Consider the following 23576-nt stretch of genomic DNA (forward strand, 5'->3'; position numbering starts at 1 on the left):
ATGATTTTGTTAATGCATAGTTCAGTCTCACTAAGGCATGTCAATTTTGATGTCATCTTTTCTGTTTTTAAAGACCCCCTGTACTCGGAGCAGGACATCTGGTACACCTTATTAGCATCCTCTTGTTTGCACTATGCCTCCTTCTCTGTGGGGCTCTGGGAAGGAAGTGAAGTGCCTCAAAGTGTTAAAGTCTGGCTGAGCTGGTTGGAGTCCCCCTTGGATGAGTCTGTATAAGAAGTTAGCATCTTAGGTGGGATTCTTAATGTCTACTAGACTTGCAGCATTGCAGGCTGTATTTTATACCAGTAGCCAGGTGTGGGCAGTGACACAGGGCTTGGGAGATCGCTCTTACCGGCCCAGGGATCCAAGGCATTCAGTGCAAAACCTGGCCAGCAGCCCGAGTGAGTAGGAGCCATGTGACTCTGGTGAGTTGGAGTGTGCAATTGCCTCCTGCTTCAGAGCTACCTGATCCGAATACTAAGCAGAGCGAGTGCCGGGCTGAGTGTAGGACACTGAAGACACTGCAGAGAAAGGTGCTTATTCCAGAGGCGTTACAAAACATGGAGATTAAAGACCAGGGAGCTCAAATGGAGCCGCTGCTGCCTACGGTAAGAGACAACCTGCTGTCACAGATTAACCGCGTTTGCTGCAAAACCTGTCAGGCAAGCGGTCGGCTGGCTAGATGCAGTGATCGTACTTTTGGGGTGGTGGATAGCTCCCACGACATATGGACAGGGGTCTCCTCCCATCTCGGGTGACTGAAATGCATAACGCAAAGCACATGATTTTTTCCCCCCTCTTCTCAATATGGATGCACTACGGTGATGAAATGTCTCATGTCTGTTGCTGTTGGAAGAGATGGCTAGGTTTTAGCAGCAGGGGCAGCTGTGTGTCTCTCTTCCAGCCGGTTTCTGCCTATCTCTGTTTCTCAGGCTGTGCAGTGGTGGCTGAAGACCCTGCAAAGAAGCCCCCCCTTTTTTATCATATTCCATTCATGATAAATTTCCTCCCTATGCCTCACCCCCCTGGCAGTGAGGTAAGGGAATCTGCTGCTGTTGCAGCTCCAGAGATTTAGTCTGCAGAAACCAGGGGAAAGGAGAACAGGAGGATTTGTGTGTGTGTGTGTATTCTGTCAGTCTCTTAAAAGGAAATGTGTCATGGTTCACATACAAAGAAGGTGTGTGTTTTGGGGGGACAAGCAGACAATTCAGCGTTGAATATCTGAAAGGTTCCTGAATTGTCATTTAGAAAAAGCCTGTTTATTTCTGGGTCTTAAGACACCTCCCTAGATCTAATTCTTGGGTAAGTTGTCGGTTTGCCTATCCTCTCCACAATCTCTCTGGCTGGCTCACAGACTTTGTAGCTCTTCAGGCAACATCTTTCTCAGTCTGGAGCAGCTGATGTTGCTGTGTTCAAGGAAAAAAAGAAAAACAACAACAACAACAGTATTTTCTTGACGCAACAGAAATGCCAAATGTCAGCTTCCAGCCATCTATCAGCACTATCACAGCTCAGAGCAGCAGAAATCTCCCTGCGCCAAACCAGGAAAAGGGGCTCTTCTCAGCTCTCTGTTACTCAGGTTGGTGACCCACCTTGCAGACTAGGGACTGGCAGCAGGCTGTCCATTTCCAAGTCCATTTCTAGGCTTTGAACACATCTTTACATCAAATGATACCTCAGGGGGAGTGGGTAAATTCTGGGCCACTGTATTTTTAGGACCTTACCTCTCCTGCTGGGCTCAAAATCTGCAAAAGATGCCAGTTTGCATCCGGAATTGGCTGTGGCTACTGAGCATGCTCAGTTCTCCTCAGGACGCTAGATCTGGGCCGGGAGGGAGCAGGAGGATGGGAAGAATGCAGGCATCACTACCACGAATGGAGCCTAAATAAAGAGCAGGGGCAGTGAGGGAAAAAAGAAAGCATATCAATTAGCCTTGCCTGCTTAAAAGTAGAGACATTTCTTTATGGATCAAAGTAGAGTTGTTTTATAAAAATGAGAGTAAAAGATTTGTCTATCTTCCCAAACTTGAATAGATACATAAATTAGGATTCTGTGGGTACTCAGAATAAAGAATGACAAGAATATCAGAGAACAATTGTTCCTCAGATAAAAGGAAGGAACTATACATAGGAATTGAGGGATGGGGATTTAGTAAAGGTTAGGATATAGGGGAAAAACCCTGTTTGTAGGGGGAAGGGGTTTGGAAATTGTCCTAGAAAAGCAGGCTGAAGTCAGTTTGATGTGGCATGAGTTGCCACTTGCCGGGAACACTTAAAGGGTTTGGGATGAAATGAGGATTAACAGGATGGATTTAGAAGGGGATAACATTACTGTGCTAGATGGGCAATCAGAGTGTGGCTTAAAGGAACAGAGGAAATACAAGTGTGGCTAGAAAAGAAGGTTCATAATCAGTCTGATGGAAATTTTTGAAGAGTCAAAGATTGCATTTTACGTGGATAATGGCCAGTACAGAATAGTTACATAGTTACATACCTTAATGGCAAAAGAAGATCATGCTAGCAGTTCATTATGTGAAGAAGAAACTGGAGAGGCTAAAAAGGATGCTGAATTACTAGCCTACTTTTATATTTATATAGTATTTTCAGCTTTTCCAATTGCTTTTATGCCGCCCCTTTTTTAGTTTTCAAAACAATCATGTTAAGTAAAGCAGATTTTATTATTTTAATTTTAAAAATGAGAAATTGAGGCACAAGGAGTTGGAATAACATGTCTAAGGTCACACAGTATTGAAGCCAGTACTAGAATATAGGTCTTCTAAAACTAGTTCAGAAAAAAAGCACTTTTTCTTTTTTTTTTTTTACATTACATTATTAATCAGTCTTATCATAATCAGATCCTGGTCTGGAGTTTTTCTACTTGGAAGAGAAAGGAAGAAATAGCTTTGGACTCTGTTTCAGAAAATTAATCAGATGACTTTGCAAATAATTATGTAAGAGGCAATATGGCATAGTATTTAAAAACAGTCTAGTAGGTCTCAGCACTGCTATTTATATGCTCTATGATCTTGGGGACGTGATAAGCCTTAGTTTCTTCAACTGAAAAATGGGAAGGGAATGGTACATATCTCTTGGGTTTTGTAAGGAGTGATTCAAATAATCGATGTGAAGTATCTGTGATTTAGTAAGTTCTCAATAAAACTTAGCAGCTAGTAGGGAGGAAAGGGAGGAAAACATTCTTTTTAAGCCTCCAAGGTTTACCTTCATTTACTGTATATAAAGTTCGTTTTAAGGGTGTGAGTGAAGGAGGTCCTGACATGTTTCCTTTCTTTTTTTTCCCCCCTCAGTCCTCCCTAGGGAGCTTTAAAGATAATTTTCTTTTGTTGGATGAGGCATCTTTGCATTTTATAGGCCCTTGTCACTCTAAAGGTTAGGACGTTCAGCTCTTCTAGGCCCAGAATACAGTCTGGCCTTGATAGCACCTGAAGCTATGGATCAAGCTGTGTTCAGAAGATTCCTCCATTTATTAAAAGTCTATTGTTGGCCAAACATTTTCTTGGGGCTGGGAATACAGCACTGAACATCTTAGATGGACAAAACCCTGTCCACATGGAGCTCACAATCTAGCTAGTCTATAGATAGAGCTTTATTTAACTTGTTGAGAAAAAGTGCTGTTTTCTCCTCAACTATTTAACCATTGTTATAAGCTGTTTGACTTTGGTGGATATGGAGACTATATGTCATAGTAATGATGGTGATATCACTTTAGTAAAGATAGAATTAATCTTTTGAAATGAAGCCAGGAATTTAGGATATTGCATAGGACTTCAAATATTTCATTGACATTCAGAGTTGAATTTGCTTCTAGGAGTAACCTGACAATCTTTAAATTACTAGACCATGGAAGAGACTTATAGGAGAATATTTTTATAACAAATATTTTTATCTTATGCCATTTAATTTGAGGTGATGTTGTAGTGGTTCCATGTTGGATCCCTTCTAAAATTCTGCTGTCCTAAAAGGAACTTATTTTAAGTTGAACTTGCTTATAAAACTGCCCTGAGGTATGGAACTAGAGTAAAGATCACTTTTTAAAGGTAATTTGTTGGTGTAGAGTAGATGGTGGAATATTGTACCTTTTAAAAATGCTAATTCTAGATTTCCAAATGGCCCAATTTATTGCTTTATTTGTGAAAAAAAATTATGAAAAATCTTCTATATTATTAAATTAAGGAAAGGGAAATGGGACTAAAATGTCAAATAACAAAAAGAATACATAAGTTGGCTAAGTAATATTAGTATTTTTATTTTACTTAAATTGTAATTTAGATTATAATACTAATTTAAAGAAAACATACTCTCGTAGTAATACATAGGAAACAAGATGCCGTATAATAAATCAATTCTCGGGCGCCTGGGTGGCTCAGTTGGTTAAGCGACTGCCTTCAGCTCAGGTCATGATCCTGGAGTCCCGGGATTGAGTCCCACATCGGGCTCCCTGCTCGGCGGGGAGTCTGCTTCTCCCTCTGACCCTCCTCCCTCTCATTCTCTCTGTCTCTCATTCTCTCTCTCGCAAATAAATAAAATCTTTAAAAAAAAAATTAAAAAAAAAAGAAATCAATTCTCCTTTTCCCCTTTATAACTTGAATTATTACTCTACAGTGGTGAGTGACTATAGAAATAAACATATGTATAGGATGCTAAGGTAGCTAATGAGTGGTAGAATCTAAAGCCTACAAGTATTAAGTTTATGCTAAAAATATTGAGGTCAGATGAGGAAGTGAGATCGCTTTTCATGAAGAATTAGAAAATATCTGGACAAAGTTCTGGAACTCACATAGAGTCAGCGAGCACAGCCAAAAAAAAATTCACACTTCCAAGGTATCATTTCTTTCTCACCTTAGGATGATGGTTGCTTCAGAAGTCTAAACAGGGCAAGACCGGCTACAGTGTATTGCAAGATGCTTCAAGTGAATGGGGAAATGTGGGTGCCACGCTCAACACTTTTGTGTAGAGAAACTCTACCTTTCCTACCATTCTCATACCTCATAGGATACATGACACTTGATCATTTGGCTTTCTGTGAGAATACCACTTTCAATCTGTATAGTAATATTAGTTAAGTTTTATTTATTTTTAGATAAATGTAAATTAAAGTTCTAATATATTGTCTCACGTAAAAGAGTTGTTTCAGATACCCCTTGGAGGTATGTTGCTCATTTAGAAAAAGGGAATAACTAATATTTAATGCATCTATTTTATGGAATCATAAATGTTTTGGTCAGAAAAGGACTATAAAGCTCAATTGCATATTTTGGACTAACTCCTTAATTTACACATGGTGAAACTGGACACCCAGAGATAAGAAGATGTATTTAAGGTCATTCTGCTTACACTAGTTAATGGCAGGGCTTGGCCTAGAGTCCAAATCTCTTGTTTCTTTCCATCTTTGTATAGTCCCTCTTCTATTTTTTTTTTAAAGATTTAATTTATTTATTTGACAGACAGAGAGAGAGAGAGAGAGCGCACAAATAGGCAGAGCGGCAGGCAGAGGGAGAGGGAGAAGCAGGCTCACACTGGGATCATGACCTGAGCTGAAGGCAGATGCTTAACCAACTGAGCCACCCAGGCGCCCCTGTGTAGTCCCTCTTCTAGCATAGAGTAAACATCTGATTAAAATGATGATGGTAATTAGACAATCTTTATGAAGTGATAAGAAATATTGTCTCAGGCTCACACTAAGCACAGACATCTCTAGTCTTCATGATGATTCTGAAAGGTTGCTAATGTTATCCAGCCTTACAAGTAAGAAACTGAGGCTGAGAAGATTGAGTAAGTTACCCAGATTCACATAGCTAGTAAGTACTGAGCTAGGATTTGAAAATATTGCATCTAATTAAAAAGTGACTGTTCTCTTTAATTAGAACCAATTAAAAAATAAAAGGAATACCATTATAAAATGGGCTTTCTCATCTACCTCTTCAAAAGTGAAAGTATTCTGATATAAGATCTTATAAAATTAAGATACTGCAGGCCACATATTGCATGATTCCATTTATATAAAAACTTCAGAATAAGCAAATCCTTAGAGACTAAAGTAGATTAGTGGTTGCCAGAGCCTGGGGCAAAATTGAAGAGTGATTGCTAACATCTATGGGTTTCTTTTTTGAGTGATGGAAATATTTTGGTGTTACATAGTGGTGATGTTTGTATAACATTGTGAATTATACTGAATTGTATACTGCAAAATGTCAAATTTTACCTAAAAAATATCGCAAAAAAATGTAAGTTATTGTTTAATCATTATCACTAATAGGGAAAAAACTGAGGATCTAAACAATTCTTATGTAAATCATATTTATATATATAAATCAAGAAAAGGGCAAGTGGAATATATATTCATGAAAATTTACAATGCACATATACATATACGCATATGCACACACACACACACCCTGGATAGTCTTTACCACAAAATTTATTCTTTTTGTCAAGACAGTGCTGAGGTTGGTCAGGGTTTCAGTAAACTATTTGCAGACCTAGAGGTCTTTTGGAATATATCTTCAAAGCTGAGTTAAGAGAGTATATAGCATATCCTATGTATGGGAGAGGAAGAGAACTATTTAACCTGGGTCAAATTGTTATTTTTTTCCCTCCAAATCATTTTTCTGAACTTTCTCTTGATATACTTTAAACTTTAACATAAGGAACATCAGAACACCTAAATTTCTAGGAAAATATATTTTTTTCCATTATACCTCACTTTGTGTTACCAACATTTTTTTAAGGCCATTGTTGGTCTAGCCTCATATAGTGTTATGTTACTATAGACTATAATAAATTCCAAGGAAAACATTGATTCATTATCAGTCAATAGTGATTTTCAAAGTATGTTTCTTCTAAGATCTTATGATGCTTAAGGAGATTTTTTGCATATAATAAATGCATATAATATATACATATATATAATTTACATATCATAAAATTCTCCCACTGTAAATGTACAATTCAATGATTGTCAGTAAATTTACAGAGCTGAGCAACCATCACTGCAATCCATTTTAGAACATTTCATTGTCCCAAAAAGCTTTCTCCAGCCCATGTGTAGTTAACAGCCACTTCTTCTGACCCTAGGCAATAATTAATCTACATTTTGCTGATTTGCTTTTTGCCTCTGTAGATTTGCCTTTTCTGGACATTTAACATAAGTAGAATTGTACAGTAGGTAGTCTTTTGCATCTGGCTATTTTCACTTAAGTGAACCATTCTTGACGTCCATTCATGTTGTAGCATGTATCAGAAGTTTGTTCCTTTTTATTGCTGGAAAGTATCACATTGTATGGGTGACAAACATTTTGTTTATTGAGAGTTTGGTCATTTGTATAGTTTCTAACTTTAGGCTATTATAAATGGTGCTGCTATAAATTTTCATGTATATGTCTCTATGTGGACATATATTTACATTTCTCTTGGGTAGAGTCCTATGAGTGGAATTACTGGATCATATAATGAGTTTATGTATAGTGTTCAAAGAAATTGCGAGACTCTTTTTCAATGAGGTTGTGCCATTTTACATATACCACCTGTACATAATATAAGGGTTTTGGTTTCTCCACATTTTTGCCAACACTTGATATTGTTTGTCTTCTTGACTGGTCATTTTAATGAGTGTGAAGTGGTATGCTGTTGTGATTTTGATTTGCATTTTCATAATGAGTAATTGTCTTAGTCCATTTGGTTACTGTAACAAAATATCATAGACTGGGTGGTTTATTAACAATAAAAATTTATTTTGCACAGTTCTGGAGGCTAGGAAGTCCAAGATCATAGAGCAGCAGGCTTGGTATCTGGTGAGAGCCCATTCCTGGTTTATAGATGGGCATCTTTTGGCTGTGTTCTCACATGGCAGAAGGGGAGGAGAGCTCCCTGGGACCTCTTTTATAAAAGACCTACCCAAAGGCCCTACCTTCTAATACCATGACTTTGAGGTCTAGATTCCAATATACGAATTTTGGGGAAACAAAAACATTCAGTCTATAGCACTAATGATGTTGAACGTCTTTCTATGTGCTTATTAGCCATTTATATATCTTCTTTGATGAAATGTCTATTAAAATATTTTGTTCATTTTCAAATTGGTTATTTTGTTGTCTTCTTGACTTAAAAGAGTTTTATTTTTTAAATTTTTTTAAAAGAATTTTATTTATTTATTTGACAGAGAGAGACAAAGCGAGAGAAAGAACATGAGCAGGGGGAGTGGGAGAGGGAGAAGCAGGCTTCCTGCTGAGCAGGGAACCTGATGCGGGGCTCGATCCCAGGACCCTGGGATCATGACCTGAGCCGAAGGCAGATGCTTAACGACTGAGCCACCCAGGGCCCCAAGAGTTTTCTTTTATATATATATGTGTATATATTGGATACAACTTCCTTTTCGGAAATACGATCTGCAAATATTTTCTCACTGTCTGGCCTTGTCTTAACTTTTTTAATGGTGACTTTTGGAATACAAAAGTTTTTAATTTTGACAAAGTGCAATTTATCAATTTTTTTCTTTTATTGATTGTGCTTTTGTTATTGAATTTAAGAAATCTGCCTAAACCAAGCCCACAAAGATTTTTATTGTATGTTTTTTTTCTAGGAGTTTTATAGTTTCGATTCTTACATATAAATCAATGATCTGTTTTGAGTTAATTTTTGTGTATGGTGTGAAGTTAGAGTCTAAATTCTTTGCATATATATATATATATCCAATTGCCCAAGCACCATTTGTGGAAAAGGCCACCTTTTTCCATTGAATTTTCTTGCCAGCTTTGTTGAAAGTAACTATCAATAGAAGGTCATTTTTTCTGGGCTCTGAGTTCTGTTCTGTTTATCTATATGCATTTCCTTACCCTAATACCACATTGTCTTGATTATTGAGGTTTCATGTGAAATTTGAAATCAAGTAGCGATTAAGTTCTTCATCTTTGTTCTTCTTTTTCTAAATTGTTTTGGCTATTTAGGTTCTTTGTACTTCCATATGAATTTTAGGATCCACTTATTGATTTCTACAAAAAAAACCTGCAAAGATTTTGATAAGGATTGTTTTAAACTTACAGATCAATTTGGGGAGAATTGCCATCTTGGCAATATTGAGTCTAACAAAACACATACATGGACTGTCTCTGTCTATGTATTTAGATCTTTAATTTCTTATGGCAATGTTTTGTAGTTTTATTTTCTTTTTAGTGAGGACTTCTAAGTACTATATCAAGGTTGACACAAAAATTTCTGGATGCCATTTACATACAAGTTCCTATGTTAAGTTTAGGCCATTTCCAAATAGTTCAGGACTCCAAGGGTCTTCCAAGAGAATGGAAATAGTGATTAATCTATGGGATTGAGTGGGATAGAGGGATAAAGTATTATAGCCAAAGACTTGGTATGGTTTTGACTTAGTGATAAAGTCCTTACATCAGTATCATCAAGACTTGATGATTCATCATGAAAATTATGCTCTAAGGATCTAATAAGCAAGTTTTTTTTAAGAAGAATTTTCCCATTGCATATTGAATGTGTTAGGTTGCTGGAGTGCCTCCAACATTTATTGTACCTATGCTTCTTCTAGCTTATTCTGAGAAACCAATATTATTTAGAGAAGGTGATTGCTTCCTAAAGACTTTTTTTTTAATTAATGGGGCTTTGATATCAAAGATGATAATAGTCACATTCCAGAAAGCAAGTGCCATAAAAAGTAGTTAGGTATATAACTGCCAGATGGAATCAAAACAGCTCTGCTGATGAAGCACATTTCATTATTGTTAGATTCACTCTGTTCCTTTCATAAGTACAGAGGTGATTTTCTGTTGATATTTAAGCTGCTCTTGGAATAAGCCTATCCAAACTCTTCTGATTTGCTCAGAAACAAGATTGTGGTTAAAAAATGGAAAAACATGTAGACATCAAGACATAGACCTAATATATAATTTAATTTGTTATTTAAGTGCATATCATGTACCTCGTGTTTTATTAATGAATAATGTTATAATATAAATGCCTGCCCAAAAATCTGATATTATATAATTTTACAAAGCACTTCCAGGAGATATTTTTTTTTCCTCCTAAACAAAGGGATTGTTATTGAAACTTTGAACTCAAGCTGCATCAGAATCATTAAGAGGGCTCATTAAAAAATGCAAGTCCTGGGACTTACTTAAACTTGAAGACTTGAATATCAAGGAGGTAGCGCCAATAAACAAGAAATATAAAAACTGCGTAGGTGATTCTTATGTACACTAAAGTTTGAGAATATTTACCTAAAAAAATTAACTGAAAACTTATAGTATGTCTGAATTGTTTTAGCTGTGGGAATGCTAGAAGACCAAATCTTGCAAAAAAAAAAAAAAGAGAGAGAGCTATTTTTTATAGATCATAATGGATTACAAAATTGCTTACTGCTTATTTTACTCATTTAGCATTTATTACATATTACATATCACTTTGCAATTTATATGTATATATAAAATTACTTTTACTCATATATAAATACACATACATATAACTTGTTTCCTTAATTAGAGTGCTAGATTCTTAAAAGCAGAGTCTATTTCACATAATTCTGTGCTGCTCTCTAACAGAGCCAAGTGCAGGCAAGTCCTTCTTAAACATATCATGGGTAGTATATTAAGCAGCAACATTAGTAGACATCAGTTGTCAAGAGCTTAAACTTTGGAGTCAAACCGTTCTAACTGTTCCAATTAAGTATGTATGCCAGCTTTGGCAAGTTTCCCAGCTGTTCACAGCCTCATTTTTCTTATCTATAAAATAGGAATGATAACAATAATAATATCTACCTCGCAGGCTCATGAGAATCAATAAATTATGTACATATAAAGTACATAATTATGTATACACATTCATATATAAGTTATACTGTTTGGAAGAATTACTCAAAAATGATAACTATCATTGGTATGACTACTGGAGTAATATTCTCCTTTGATTGAAAATAATTGCACCAAAGATTTTTATACCCAATATGCATAGTTAATAACGAATTATTGATTTAATAATGCTTAGTCAATAACTTGATTTATCCATTTGAGAGTAATAAGATGCAAGCCAATAATATAATCTGGTAAGTGTAACAAAATATATTTTTCCTAATTCTAAAATTAATACTTATTCTTTAAAGTGGGTTAGAAAACACAGAAAAGCAAATATAAAAGAAAAAATTCATTTTGTTATTTTTTAGCTTCTTATTTTGAGACAAATTTTGCACACAATAATTGCAACAATAGTACAAAGAGTTCCCATATACCTTTCATTCACTTTGCCATAATATTAACGTCTTACATAACTATAGTTAATAATCAAAAGGAAATGAACATTAGTACAATTCTGTTAAATAAGCCACAGTATTTATTAGGATGTCGAAGGACTAATATCTTTTTTCTGTTCTAGGATCCCATTTTGTGTTTAGGTATCATGTCTCTTTAATCATCTCCAATTTGCGAGTTATTCCCTACCTTTCATAACCTTGACACTCTTGAAGTATACAGGGCATTTTTTTTTTTTTTTTGGTAGATTCTCTCTCCATTTGTGTCTGTGAGGTTCTCATAATGAGATTGGGGTTATGCATTTATTGTCAAGAATACCACTGAAGTGATGCTTCCTTCTCAGTGAGTTATATCAGGGGATAGATGAAGTCTTATCTTGGGGGATGTTAACCTTGATTAGGGAGGTCTCTGCTGGGTTTTCTTTTTTCTTTTCTTTTTTTTTTTTTAAAGATTTTATTTATTTATTTGACAGAGAGAGAGACAGCGAGAGAGGGAACACAAGCACGGGGAGTGGAGAGGGAGAAGCAGGCCTCCCGCTGAGCAGGGAGCCAGATGCGGGACTCGATCCCAGCACCCTGGGACCCTGACCCAAGCCGAAGGCAGACGCTTAACGACTGAGCCACCGAGGCGCCCCTCTGCTGGGTTTTTGACTGTAAAATTAAAAATCTCCCCTTTGTAATAATGAATATCTTGAGGAGATAACTTGAAGACCATTGCGAATGTCCTATTTTTCCTCAACTCTTTGCCCACAAATTTTAGCGTTCATCAGTGACTATTTCCTGCTTATTATTTACGTATTACTGTGGTATTTGCCTATTGATTTTCTGTCTCATTCTTTCTGCGTTCCGAAATCGGGGTTTTTTCTGTAGGGAAGAGCAGTCACATAGCCTCCATTTATTCATTCAATTGCTCATTTCAGTACGGACTCAGAGCTATTTATTTTATTTGTGGGCCATATTCTAACACTCTCACTTCCAGTTTTGTTGCTCCAGCGTTTTCATCTTTGGACGTTAGGAGCTCCTTCAACAAGCTCTCATTCTTTTTGAGCACTTCCTTAGTGTTTGGAGCTAAGATTTCCCAGGGTCATCTTGTATTTTCTCTGCCTCAGCCCCAGAATTGGTCATTTCTTCAAGGAGCTACTAGGCTAATTTTTGAGGCTACGTATAAATATTGCCAAAATTCCTTCCAGAAAGATTATAGAACCTGTTTTTATTTCCACTAGAAGCCTCACAGGTATTTTTAAAACGGTGATTGACAACATTTTGCTAACACTTTCTTTTGTATTCCATTTCCAACTTTACTATAGGTTGTGTTTCTCTCTGAAGTATTTTTTTTTTTTTTTTAATCACAGTTCTGAAGACTGTTGAACGATTTGGAAAATTCTTCAGTTTGTTCACCTTACTCAAATTATTACCAAAATTCTGCTTATAGTTACTAGCTTATCTTTTTTTTTTTTTTTTTTTTTATATACAGGGCTCCTTTGTACAGTGAAGATACGAAACTCTAGCCCCATCATTGCAGATCCATACTAGATACCATTTTGGTCATGAAAATTTTCAGTCATCTTTGAATGAATGAAATATTTCCCTTACTTCTTCAAAACCACAGACATTCTTTAAAACATTTTTTTTTTTAAGAATGAAGTTCATAGAGGTCTGTTTCACAAGGTGTTTCAGTGTCTTATCCTTTTTCTCAGCCTAACTGATTATTAGTCTATGATAGGCACTCAGGTTTTATTTGTTGCATTAAGATGATTCTTATGTACAGCATTTTCATCTTTACCACTCCTTAAGAAGAGACTGTCATTCTTATTTGAACCATCCAGGACCTTTCATGTCACCAAAACCATGTTGAAGAAGTACCTGAAGATCCTGATGACAAACTTGACAAAAGTAAAATTCTTAGACCTTTCTATATGTTGTTACTTAAATAAAACATGATGATTTAGACTGTGCTCATAACTCCCTGATTTAATAATTCTTTTTATCTTTATGTGGCTTGAAAAATATAATTAGTTCTTAAGAACTGATATTAGGGTTAATCTACTTTAATTCAAATAATTTAGTAAACAGTTGTACAACAGAAATTGTTTTACATTTGTCTTGGCATTGTAAGCTAGTACTTTCTATTTAGTTTTTAACATAAATATCCATTATAAATGGTTATCATAAGAACTAAACAACAACAAATCTTGAACATCCACTCTTTTAGCTTGATATTAGAAACTGCTTAGATACTAGTGCCAGTCTAATAAAGGAGCTGGAATTTCCAGTACAGACCATTTCTGTAACATAAAGTAATATAATATCTTGCCAAATCTTTATGAGGACAAAAATGCAGAAATGAGGAACTTAATATCAACTTTGTCCGCTTAAAAGATCAGTGAAGCTTTCTCATAATTCAGGAAATTTTAACTATGGTATATCCATTTAAAACATGCCGAATCAACCTTGAACCCAGCTTTGAAAAGATCAGCCTTTCACGAAATTTCTTCAAGTAGCTTATAATTTCACTTATTCCCTTTCATGATTTAAAAATATTATTCCATTTCCTTTTACATACTTAAACTTCCTTATATCTCTTCGACTAGGAATACTGAATTATATAGCTTTCTCATCTAAACAGATTTCTCCCATCTTTAGAAATGGTTGCATGATCTGGCACAGGTTAAAAAAGGGCTTATATCTTTAATTCCCTAGGACAGTGATGTATCTCAATGCAAAGTATCTAGTTAGCTCAGTAGCTCTCTTGATTTCAAGTAGGTCAAATATTTTAGAATGAATTCTACTACCTAACTTTCATGGTTACATTGAAACTTTTGACATTAGAATCAATTTTTCTTGGAAAAATATACTTTCCTGGTGTTTCTCTTGGTTCCTAAAATATCTTGAAAAGGGAATGAAGAGGCTTCAAAAGTTTATTGAATTGCAGATTGTTCCATAAAACAATAATTTGGTGATTATGTTTCAATAATTTATAAACACATATTTATATTTATCTCAAAAAGTACCTGCATATTTAGAAAACAAGAAGCATGAGTGCTTCACAAAATGCGATTGAACTTTAATACAAACATTAATATATGAACGGTTCATATATTTTAATGAATCTAAAATTTTAATTGATTCAATTACATTAATTACCTTTACGGCAGCTTTCCTGTTAGACGAGAATGGAGGAGGTAAACAAGTAGCTTTTCTGTCTTTTAAGAAATGCAGCAAAGATTCCACCTACGTAGGATGTTATAGTAAAATGTGCCAATCATGGGCTTAAGAAACATTTTGCCCTGTTTTGGTAATGTCTTTGTGCAGACAATCCATGATAAAGGGAGAATCAGATCAGTACAAATAAGTAAGACTCAAAGATAATTCAGATTATCTTTTTAAGTCAATAGTTTCAGTGTTCTGTGGCCTTTTATGATATGGTCAGTCAGGTGTGGCCACAAAAAGAGACACAGAAGAAGGGGAGGAAAACAAAAATTTTCGTCCTTAGCAACCATTCTTCAAAGACAAAAAAACACACAAACTAAACACAATAAAATTTATTTATTAAAGATTTGGGGAACTTTTCGGACTACAATTTGAAATGACAATGAGGTTACAATAAGATAAGGACAAGATGGATCTTAATCCATCTAGCATTTCACAAAAGTGATTAGACATGTGAGAGTTAGAGACCATTTGATTTTCAGAAGTAATAATTGAATACTCAGAAACAATTGAAGAGGACATTATGCTAAGTGAAGTGAGCCAGACACAGAAAGACAAATACTGCATGATCTCACATATATACGGAATCTAAAATAGTCAAACACACAGAAGCAGAGAGTAGAAGAGTGGTTGCTAGGGGATGGGGAGAAGAGGGTATGGGGAGGTGTGGGTCAAAGGTACAAGGTTTTAATTATGCAAAATAACACAGGAGGGGCTCAGAAAAGCCATGTTATACTGACAAGTCTTTGGAAAGGGTCTTGCCACATGCTTTGCAGGGGCAAGGGGAAGTGCTAGCTTTTGGTTAGATGGCAGGGGACAGGAGCAAGGAAAAGTTTAGGCCAGAGCCTTTATACGGAAAGGCAAGGCAAGGCAAGCCAGGATAAACAGTTTAGAATTGTCTAGTTTAAATAATTCTGGTGGGCTTTGGGCTGTAGATGTGGTCCCTGGCCCTGGGATGATTTAGGGCAGGAGAATTATTGATTTGGCTGTGTGAGTTAAATGAGGAGGAAGTTGGTGGTATAGATTTGGGATTGGTTGGTTTGTATATGAAAAGTATATTTGTAGGCAAGTTGTTGTTATCTTTGGGATTTAGCTAGCCCTGAAAGGGATAGTCTCTCCTTCGGTCTGTAAGGCCCCAAATGCCAGATCATCAGTAATACCGAAAATAGGAAAATATAGTTACTATACGTGGTTCTGTGATGAATAGATTCCAAGTAGACAAAACTAGAATCTACAAAAACAAATGGATATCCTGTATTAATCTATAAATTCTCTTTTAAAAGGAAATGGAGAAAGAGTACCTGTCAGGCTAGGTGTGACCATCCCACTTTATCTATATCCAGGTATAGGAAGGATTTTGGCAATTTCCAGTAACTTTTTCTCTCTTAGTTTTATATGCTCCCATGAAACTATGAGCTTTGATGGAAATTTTATTAAAAATTCCAGATATGCTTTTTTTTGTAATACACCTCTTGTGATAATATTTGCCTATAGCTAACATATATGTATAAACAAAACTTAATAAAGAGAATATGTATAGGGAAGACAACATATAATTCTAATTAGCCTCCCCCTGATTTTTCTCCCCAGGCTTTTACAAGTAGATTAGTGATTATTTTATGTTGGTCTGACTTTCTAATTACATATTCCTTTCTGATAAGCCGCTGCAGTGGTATTATATTATATGAATAAAGATACAAGAGTATCTTTACTCAAAGAGCACCCTTTGATTATTTTGGATAAAGCCTGCACAAGAAAACACTGTATTGTTTGGACTTGGTTATATTTTCAAGAAGTTAAGATTTTAGAAAATGTAATATTCCCAAAGAATTTAGTTTTGGCTGAACATTCAAATTGAAAATGAAGTAAGGAAATTTTACATAAATCTGAGCCAGTCAAAATAAAGAGCAATGAACATTTATCAAATGCAGAGAATGTGTTTGGAAACTTTTTAAATCTTATTCATTTTTGTTCACCTGAATTATATATAAAACTCCCCCCCCCCTTTTTTTTTAAGATTTTGTTTATTCATTTGACAGAGAGAGACACAGTGAGAGAGGGAACACAAGAAGGGGGAGTGGGAGAGGGAGAAGCAGGCTCCCTGCTGAGCAGAGAGCCCGATGCAGGGACTCCATCCTGGGATCGTGACCTGAGCCGAAGGCAGACGCCCAATGACTGAGTCACCCAGGCACCCCTACAAAACTCCCTTTAATAGTAGGAAGCATTTACCTTTGGAAGAAAGAAAGGAAATAGCCTAAGGAAAAGGTGATAATACAATTCAATAGCGATAACTTCTGTTAATGTACATGACTGTTCTGTGAATTGAATCAAGCTTTTAAAAAAGTTTAATAGAAGCTTAAATTTCCATTGAATATAATAGTTAACTATATGCAAAATTTAGCTATTGCCCAAAATTTTATAAAACTCCTAGTTTTATAAAGTTGTTTCTAGTGCTAGTGGCTTTTTTGGAAAATCCATATAATTTCTGTGATCTGTTTATAATGTGGCTAAACAGATAAATTGATTAAGTCTCCATAAGAGTGAAGTTCAGAATCAGGCTAGCAATGCATTTTATAATTAGTTGGGCACGAGTCTGTCTCCCACACTAGACTGTGTCTGAATCATGTCTGTATCCCTAGTGCCTGGTATATGACCTGGAATATAGTACAAGTACTCCATAAAAGGTGTGTTGAGTTAAAAAAAAAAAAAAGTTTGGTTTTTGACTGTATGGTAATGGCTTATAAAGAAAATTTAGAGTACTCTCTGTTTAAACCCCTTGGCTTAATCCCATTAAACACTAGCTACATTTCTTTGTGATGTTCTTCAATTTTAGCAGTTAAATTTAATAATTCCTTTAAGCCAAATGGACTTTTAGGGTGCTAAAAATAAAAAAATTTCCCTTCAACTTGTTTTTGTCAGTTTGAATTTTGCATCAAAAATATATGAGAAATATTTTGATGTTGTGAAGCAGAAAACATTAGGCTAAATTAATAGTTTTCCCATTATAATTCCTGGTAGTGTGGGAGACATTATATACATATTAGAACTCAAATTCATACTTTTACAGACCATTAACTGATTTGGAAGTTCTATGTGGGAATCAGAAGAGATTGGAGGATATGCTTTCAAATGTCTAATATATTTACTTAAAATATATATATATATATTATTTCCTAAAATATATATTTTGTAATCAGCACTGCTGATAATGCTGTAAAATTTTAGCTAGCAAATGCTTTCTCTCTTGTAAATTAAATTAGTTCCTTCAAAATCAGACATAGGCAATACCACAGATATTTTTATCTTTGATATATTGACAAAAGCTTATGGAAAGCCTAGCTACTATGATAAAAAAGACATTTTACATTTGTTGAAATTCTTCCTTTTGCCTGGTTTTTCCATGTGTTGTTTCTGGAATTTTCAATATCTTAGGTAACAAGACTTTTATTATAACATAATTTCTTTTTCTTCATTTATTCACTATTCTAAAATAGGTACTATTCTTGTAGGGGTTGCATATCTTTTATGCTCAGAGATTTTAGAACAGCTTTTTAAAAATCAGCTTTTTCTTTTTATGGAATGATTATACAGGATCTTCTTAATTGAAGACTTAACAAAATCTATTATGGTTGTTCTTTCACTTGGAGAGATCAAATTACTCTGATTTAACCTTGAAACTAGGTAATTCTTTAAATGTCCTTGGAACCAAGTAGTTAGCAGCATTTACGTGCCTATCATGCTTAATCGTGTTATAATTCTTCAAACAATTAAACAAACTAATTTCAGGTATTTCAACATCTGTTAGGATGATTGTCAAGGAGCATACTTACTTTCATGTCCAAATTAGAGGTGATTAAACCATGAAGAATTTGAAATATTAATTGATAATCAAGATGATAGTCTAAATCAGTGTACAAGCCTCATTTTTTATGTACATGACTATAATAAAAGGAACTTTTGGATGTTGTTTGATCAATATTTAAGAACATTTAATACAAAGTGATTTGTATTTTTAAACTAGTGTAGACAGTCACCAAAATCTGAAATTAACTTCAAAGTCAATTTAGGATAAATGTATAAATTAATTTGTCTAAGAAAAGAACTGGAATAAGATGTAAGCACTACATAGTTATGGGAATGATTAGTTATCTACTGTGTTGTTAGGGAAAAAAGGGAAACCTAGGTTCATTGAGTTAAAAATGAAATTATTAGTATGACATTATTGACATTTACAATAATTCTCTTTCAAGCTGTTTTTTTCTAGATTCAATTTCTTTAAAATTTGAATATAAGCAATTTCTATTTCTGGATTTCATACATTGTAAAACTTCTTTCCATCATCCAGACATCATATAGATTAGATGGTTGGGTTAGAGCAGTGGGTCTAGTGTCTTAGACCCACTAATAGTACTTGGGGCAGAGCAATGATACCAACCCAATTGAACAGCATGATGACTGTTTTCTAAAAGTTCTTCAGTTCTGGGGCACCTGGGGGGCTCAGTTAGTTAAGCGTCTGCCTTCAGCTCAGGTGATGATCTCAGGTCATGATCTCAGAGTCCTGGGATTGAGCCCGGTGTCCGGCTTTATGCTCAGTGGGAAGTCTGCTTCTCCCTCTCACTCTCACTCTGTGCTCTCCTCTTTCTGTCTCTTTCAAATAAATAAATAAAAATCTTAAAAAAATAATAAAAGTTCTTTTACAAGAGCATCTATGCATTTTTCAAAATATTATTGTATCTATGAACTCATTTCTGCCTCCTCCTTCCATATATCTCTGAAGTAAGTAGCATAGGCAGCATTATTTTCTAGAAAATGTGATCAACAAATTCAGGTTCAGTTGAACATTTGACCATCATGAAATAAGTTAATGGAACAACCAGAACTAGAACCCAAATGCTTCACATCTTAACTTGATCAAAATTTTTCTGTTACTCTGTGAAATGGCAGGGTTCCCTTATAATTTCCTCAGGTGAGGCTGCAACTGTATTTTCCAAAACAGGTACCTTATGTAGTCTACTCTCTCACTCATTCACTTACTCATTCAGATATTTATCGAAGACAAACAGTATGTGCCATTGGGTGTTAAGGACTTGGCTCAGCAGATTTCAGTTTTGCGTGTAAGCTTGGTGCTTCCTTGGCAAGAACTTTGAGGGGATGATTGTGATATTTATCAGAGTATTGTTATTGCTGAGACTCTAATAATTGATAAGTAGGACTAAAAATGTTCTTAAAAACAAGACATTCTTCAAGCTTTAAAAAATTAATGTAATGAACTTGTAAAAACATAAAATCTAAGGTTTCAACTGATCACCACGCTGACTGCTGGCCTCCTCCATTCTCCACAGAAATAACCTTTGTTTTCAGTTTGGTGAGTATGCTTCCAGACCTGGCATGTACCCATGGATAATACATGACATTGTGCACGTTTCTGAAAATGATATCATGCTATTGCCTTTATACACTGCTTTTTTATTTAAGCAATATTTTGGAGATCTATGCATGTTAGATGATTGATCTACCTCATTGTTCATCTGTTGCATATTCCATAGTCTATGTAACTATTTCCTATTATGGACATTTAGGTTGTTTCAAAATTTGTTCCCTTTTTAAACAATGCCTCACTAAAAAATTTATATATGTTCTCTGGAGTAAGTACTGAGATGTCTATTTGCATTAATATTTTTAATAAATACTGAGAAAATTATGCCTCAGATTGACTAATCCAATTTTTATGTGTTCTTTGAGATATTTTGTTAACCTATGCCTTCTCTGAAATGTGATATTATGTAAAAAATTTATTTTTCCCATTTAATGGGTTAAAATATGTGATCATTTTAAAATTTGTATTTCCTTAGAATATTGTTATTTAGAGATTTTTTTGTTAACCTATGCCTTCTCCCAAACATAATATAAAACTTTTTGTTTTGCCAATCTAATGGATAATTTTTAAAAACTTATATTTCCTTAGGATATATTTTTAAGTTTATTGTTCATTTCTTCCTTTGTGAATTGCCTATTCATACTTTTTGTCCACTTAAAAAAAGACTTTATCTTTTTTTTGTATATTCTTAAAGAATTCTTATAGATTCTAATATTTGTCTATTGATTATATTACACATTTTATTTTTCAGGTTTTATTTATTTGTGGTATTCTTTCTATAGAAGTGCTTCATCGTGATGTACTCAAATTTATTAATCTTTTCGTTTGTCAATTTTTGCTTCTTGTATTTAACTCAAGGACAAAAATATAATTTCTTTGTGTACCATATTAAAATTTTTTTTGATCTTTAACCTAATTATACATTTTTTTGTAGTGCTATGAGACATGTATTTGTCTTTATTATTATTCAAGCTTAACATTAAAAAACTAACCTTTTTATTTTGGAATAAATCGAGATTTACAGAAAAGATGCAAAGATACAGTCTCCATATACCCTTCATCCAGTTTCCTCTAATGTGTTTCTTCTAACATCATACGTGGCACATTTGTCAAAACTAATAAATTAACATTGATATATTAATTTCAACTATATTGCAAACCCTATTCAAGTTGCAACAGTTTATCCACTCATGGTCTTTTTCTGTCCTGGGATTTCATCTAGGATAACACATTGCATTTAGTATTCATGTCTCCTTAGTCTCCTCTGAGGATACTCTCTCTTTCCTTGTTTTTTTTTTTTTATGACCTTGATAGTTTTGAAAAGTATGAGTCAGATATTTTCTAGAATGTCCCTCAATTTGGGTTTGTCTGATGTTTTCCTATGATTAGACTGGGATTATGTGGTTTTTGGGAAGAATATCACAGAGGTGAAATGCTTTTCTTATTACATACTATCAGTGGTACATGATATCAACATGACTTATCATTGATGATGTTAACCTTGATCACTTGACTAGAGTAGTATTTGCCAGGTTTCTCCATGGTCAAGTTACTATTTTATTCTTTACATACTTTAGTTTTTGGAAGCAAGTCATTAGGTTCAGTCTACATTCAAGAGAGGAGGCTCTACCTCCTGGGAGGTAAGAAGTATTTATATATGTTATTTGAAATTATTCTTTAAGAAAGACTTATCCTTTCTTTCCCATTTATTTATCCAGACATTTATTTATATTAATATATACTCATGCATATTTATTTTATACATTGGATTATAATACAATACTATATTACTTATTTTGTTGCTCAAATTGTTCCAGATTTCACCATTGGGAACTTTCAGGTTGGCTCCTAATAACTTTTTGTTGTTGTTTTTAGAGATCATGTCGAATTAAGGGAAAAGATACATATATACGTCATGGATTAAAAAAAACTCAAAAGTAATAACATACACAAATATACCTATTTTTCCAACATATTGACATTTGCTTTAAAAATATTTAGAACTTCAGGGGCGCCTGGGTGGCTCAGTCATTAAGCGTCTGCCTTCTGCTCAGGTCATGATCCCAGGGTCCTGGGATTGAGCCCTGCATCGGGCTCCTTGCTCGGCGGGAATCCTGCTTCTCCCTCTCCCACTACCCCTGCTTGTGTTCCTGCTCTTGCTATCTCTCTCTCTCTGTCAAATAAATAAATAAAATCTTAAAAAAAATAAAAATAGTTAAAACTTTAAGTGGTAGAGGATTCTTTTGTATTTTGGCAAGTCCCTCTGTAAAATTGTTTCAACTTATTACTGTCTAATTATATTTCAGTGACAGTATTAAATAGTGAATGATCTGTTCACCTTTTATAAAAGTTGGTAGATTAAATCAAAATATCTACAAACAAGAAATATAGGAAACAATGTTGCCTATGAATTATTTGTTTTTAAATAAGTGAGGATGTGTGGAATATATTAAAACAAATGTGACCACTACTTAATAATTTATTCAGAATTTTTGAAAATCTCTCACCTTTGAAATTGCATTCTAATAATATGTGTAAGAGTATAACTCATATAAAATTGAATACCATTTTTGCATAAAAATGATAACTTTGAAATACTGTTTGGTGCATGAGTCACCTGTCATTCAAAAATTCCTAACTTGATGCTAAATATTCAAGCCAATAAAAGTTAGGCCTCCGAATTAGAACATTCTTTTGTAAGAATTTTTTTAAAAATGTGCTTTGCTTTATAAATATACAGCTATATTTTGAAATGCATAGGTATTCTTAGTTAATACAGGTGTTTATTTAATTTCACATGATGAAAACCAAAACTCATTTAAAATAAAAATTGAAAATGTTATGGTCTTAAAAATAATGTCCCGAACATGGGGAACATATACTATGTCGTCGGATTTACAAAGATTTATAATTTGCTGGGTTCTAAGATATAGCATTTCAGATGATATTTGATATGTATTTGATGATTTTCTTTCTATTTCAGTTACTTAATTGTCATTAAAATGTTGTCTAGGTATAGCAAACTATGATAATAAAAACAATAAATTTGAAGGATTATAGAGTAAATGAAGTTCTCCTCTATTTTTTTATTAGTCAATCTATATGGATATATGGTGGAAAGATAAAGGACTCTTGTGTTAACTAGGTTACTCTGAACCTCAGTTTATCTGTCTGAAAAATAGAGCTCTAATAATAGCTATTTTGCATGGTTTTTGTAGGTATTTTATATGGAACATAAAAAAAAAGATCCACAGGGGTGCCTGGGTGGCTCAGTCGTTAAGCGTCTGCCTTCGGCTCAGGTCATGATCTCAGGATCCTGGGATCGAGCCCCGCATCAGGCTCCCTGCTCAGTGGGAAGCCTGCTTCTCCCTCTCCTACTCCCCCTGCTTGTGTTCCCTCTATCGCTGTGTCTCTTTCTGTCAAATAAAAAAAAAAAAAACTTAAAAAAAAAAAAAAGATCCACAAATGTTAATTCCTTCCTTTTCTGCTACACCATACAAAATTTATAAAAATAAAAATGTTTCATAGTCTATCCAGATTTTTTCTAGAGTTAAGCTATTAGTTGAGTAAAGTTAGTTATAACATTTTCCCCATATTTGATCTACTTAGAGCACTAGAATACATATAAAGAATCAATAAGAAGAAAAATTCCATAGGAGTTACTATAATTATTACTTTTTTTTAACAATGGGGTAAATGTTAATAATTGGCTGGG

The 23576-nt window shown here is 34.4% G+C and overlaps 1 protein-coding gene across 1 annotated transcript in view; it reads left to right on the forward strand.

Moving 5' to 3' along the window:
- Nucleotides 1–342: 342 nt before the first annotated feature.
- SLC4A10 (solute carrier family 4 member 10) overlaps nt 343–23576 on the forward strand; it is a 300268-nt gene continuing 277034 nt past the window's right edge. The window contains exon 1 of the mRNA XM_036116753.2: nt 343–608. Coding sequence (XP_035972646.1) covers nt 561–608 — 48 coding nt within the window. The 5' untranslated portion in view covers nt 343–560. The remainder of the gene's footprint in view (nt 609–23576) is intronic.

The sequence above is a fragment of the Halichoerus grypus genome, chromosome 4 (genome assembly GCF_964656455.1).
Source record: "Halichoerus grypus chromosome 4, mHalGry1.hap1.1, whole genome shotgun sequence".
In the NCBI taxonomy this organism is placed as follows: Eukaryota; Metazoa; Chordata; class Mammalia; order Carnivora; family Phocidae; genus Halichoerus; species Halichoerus grypus.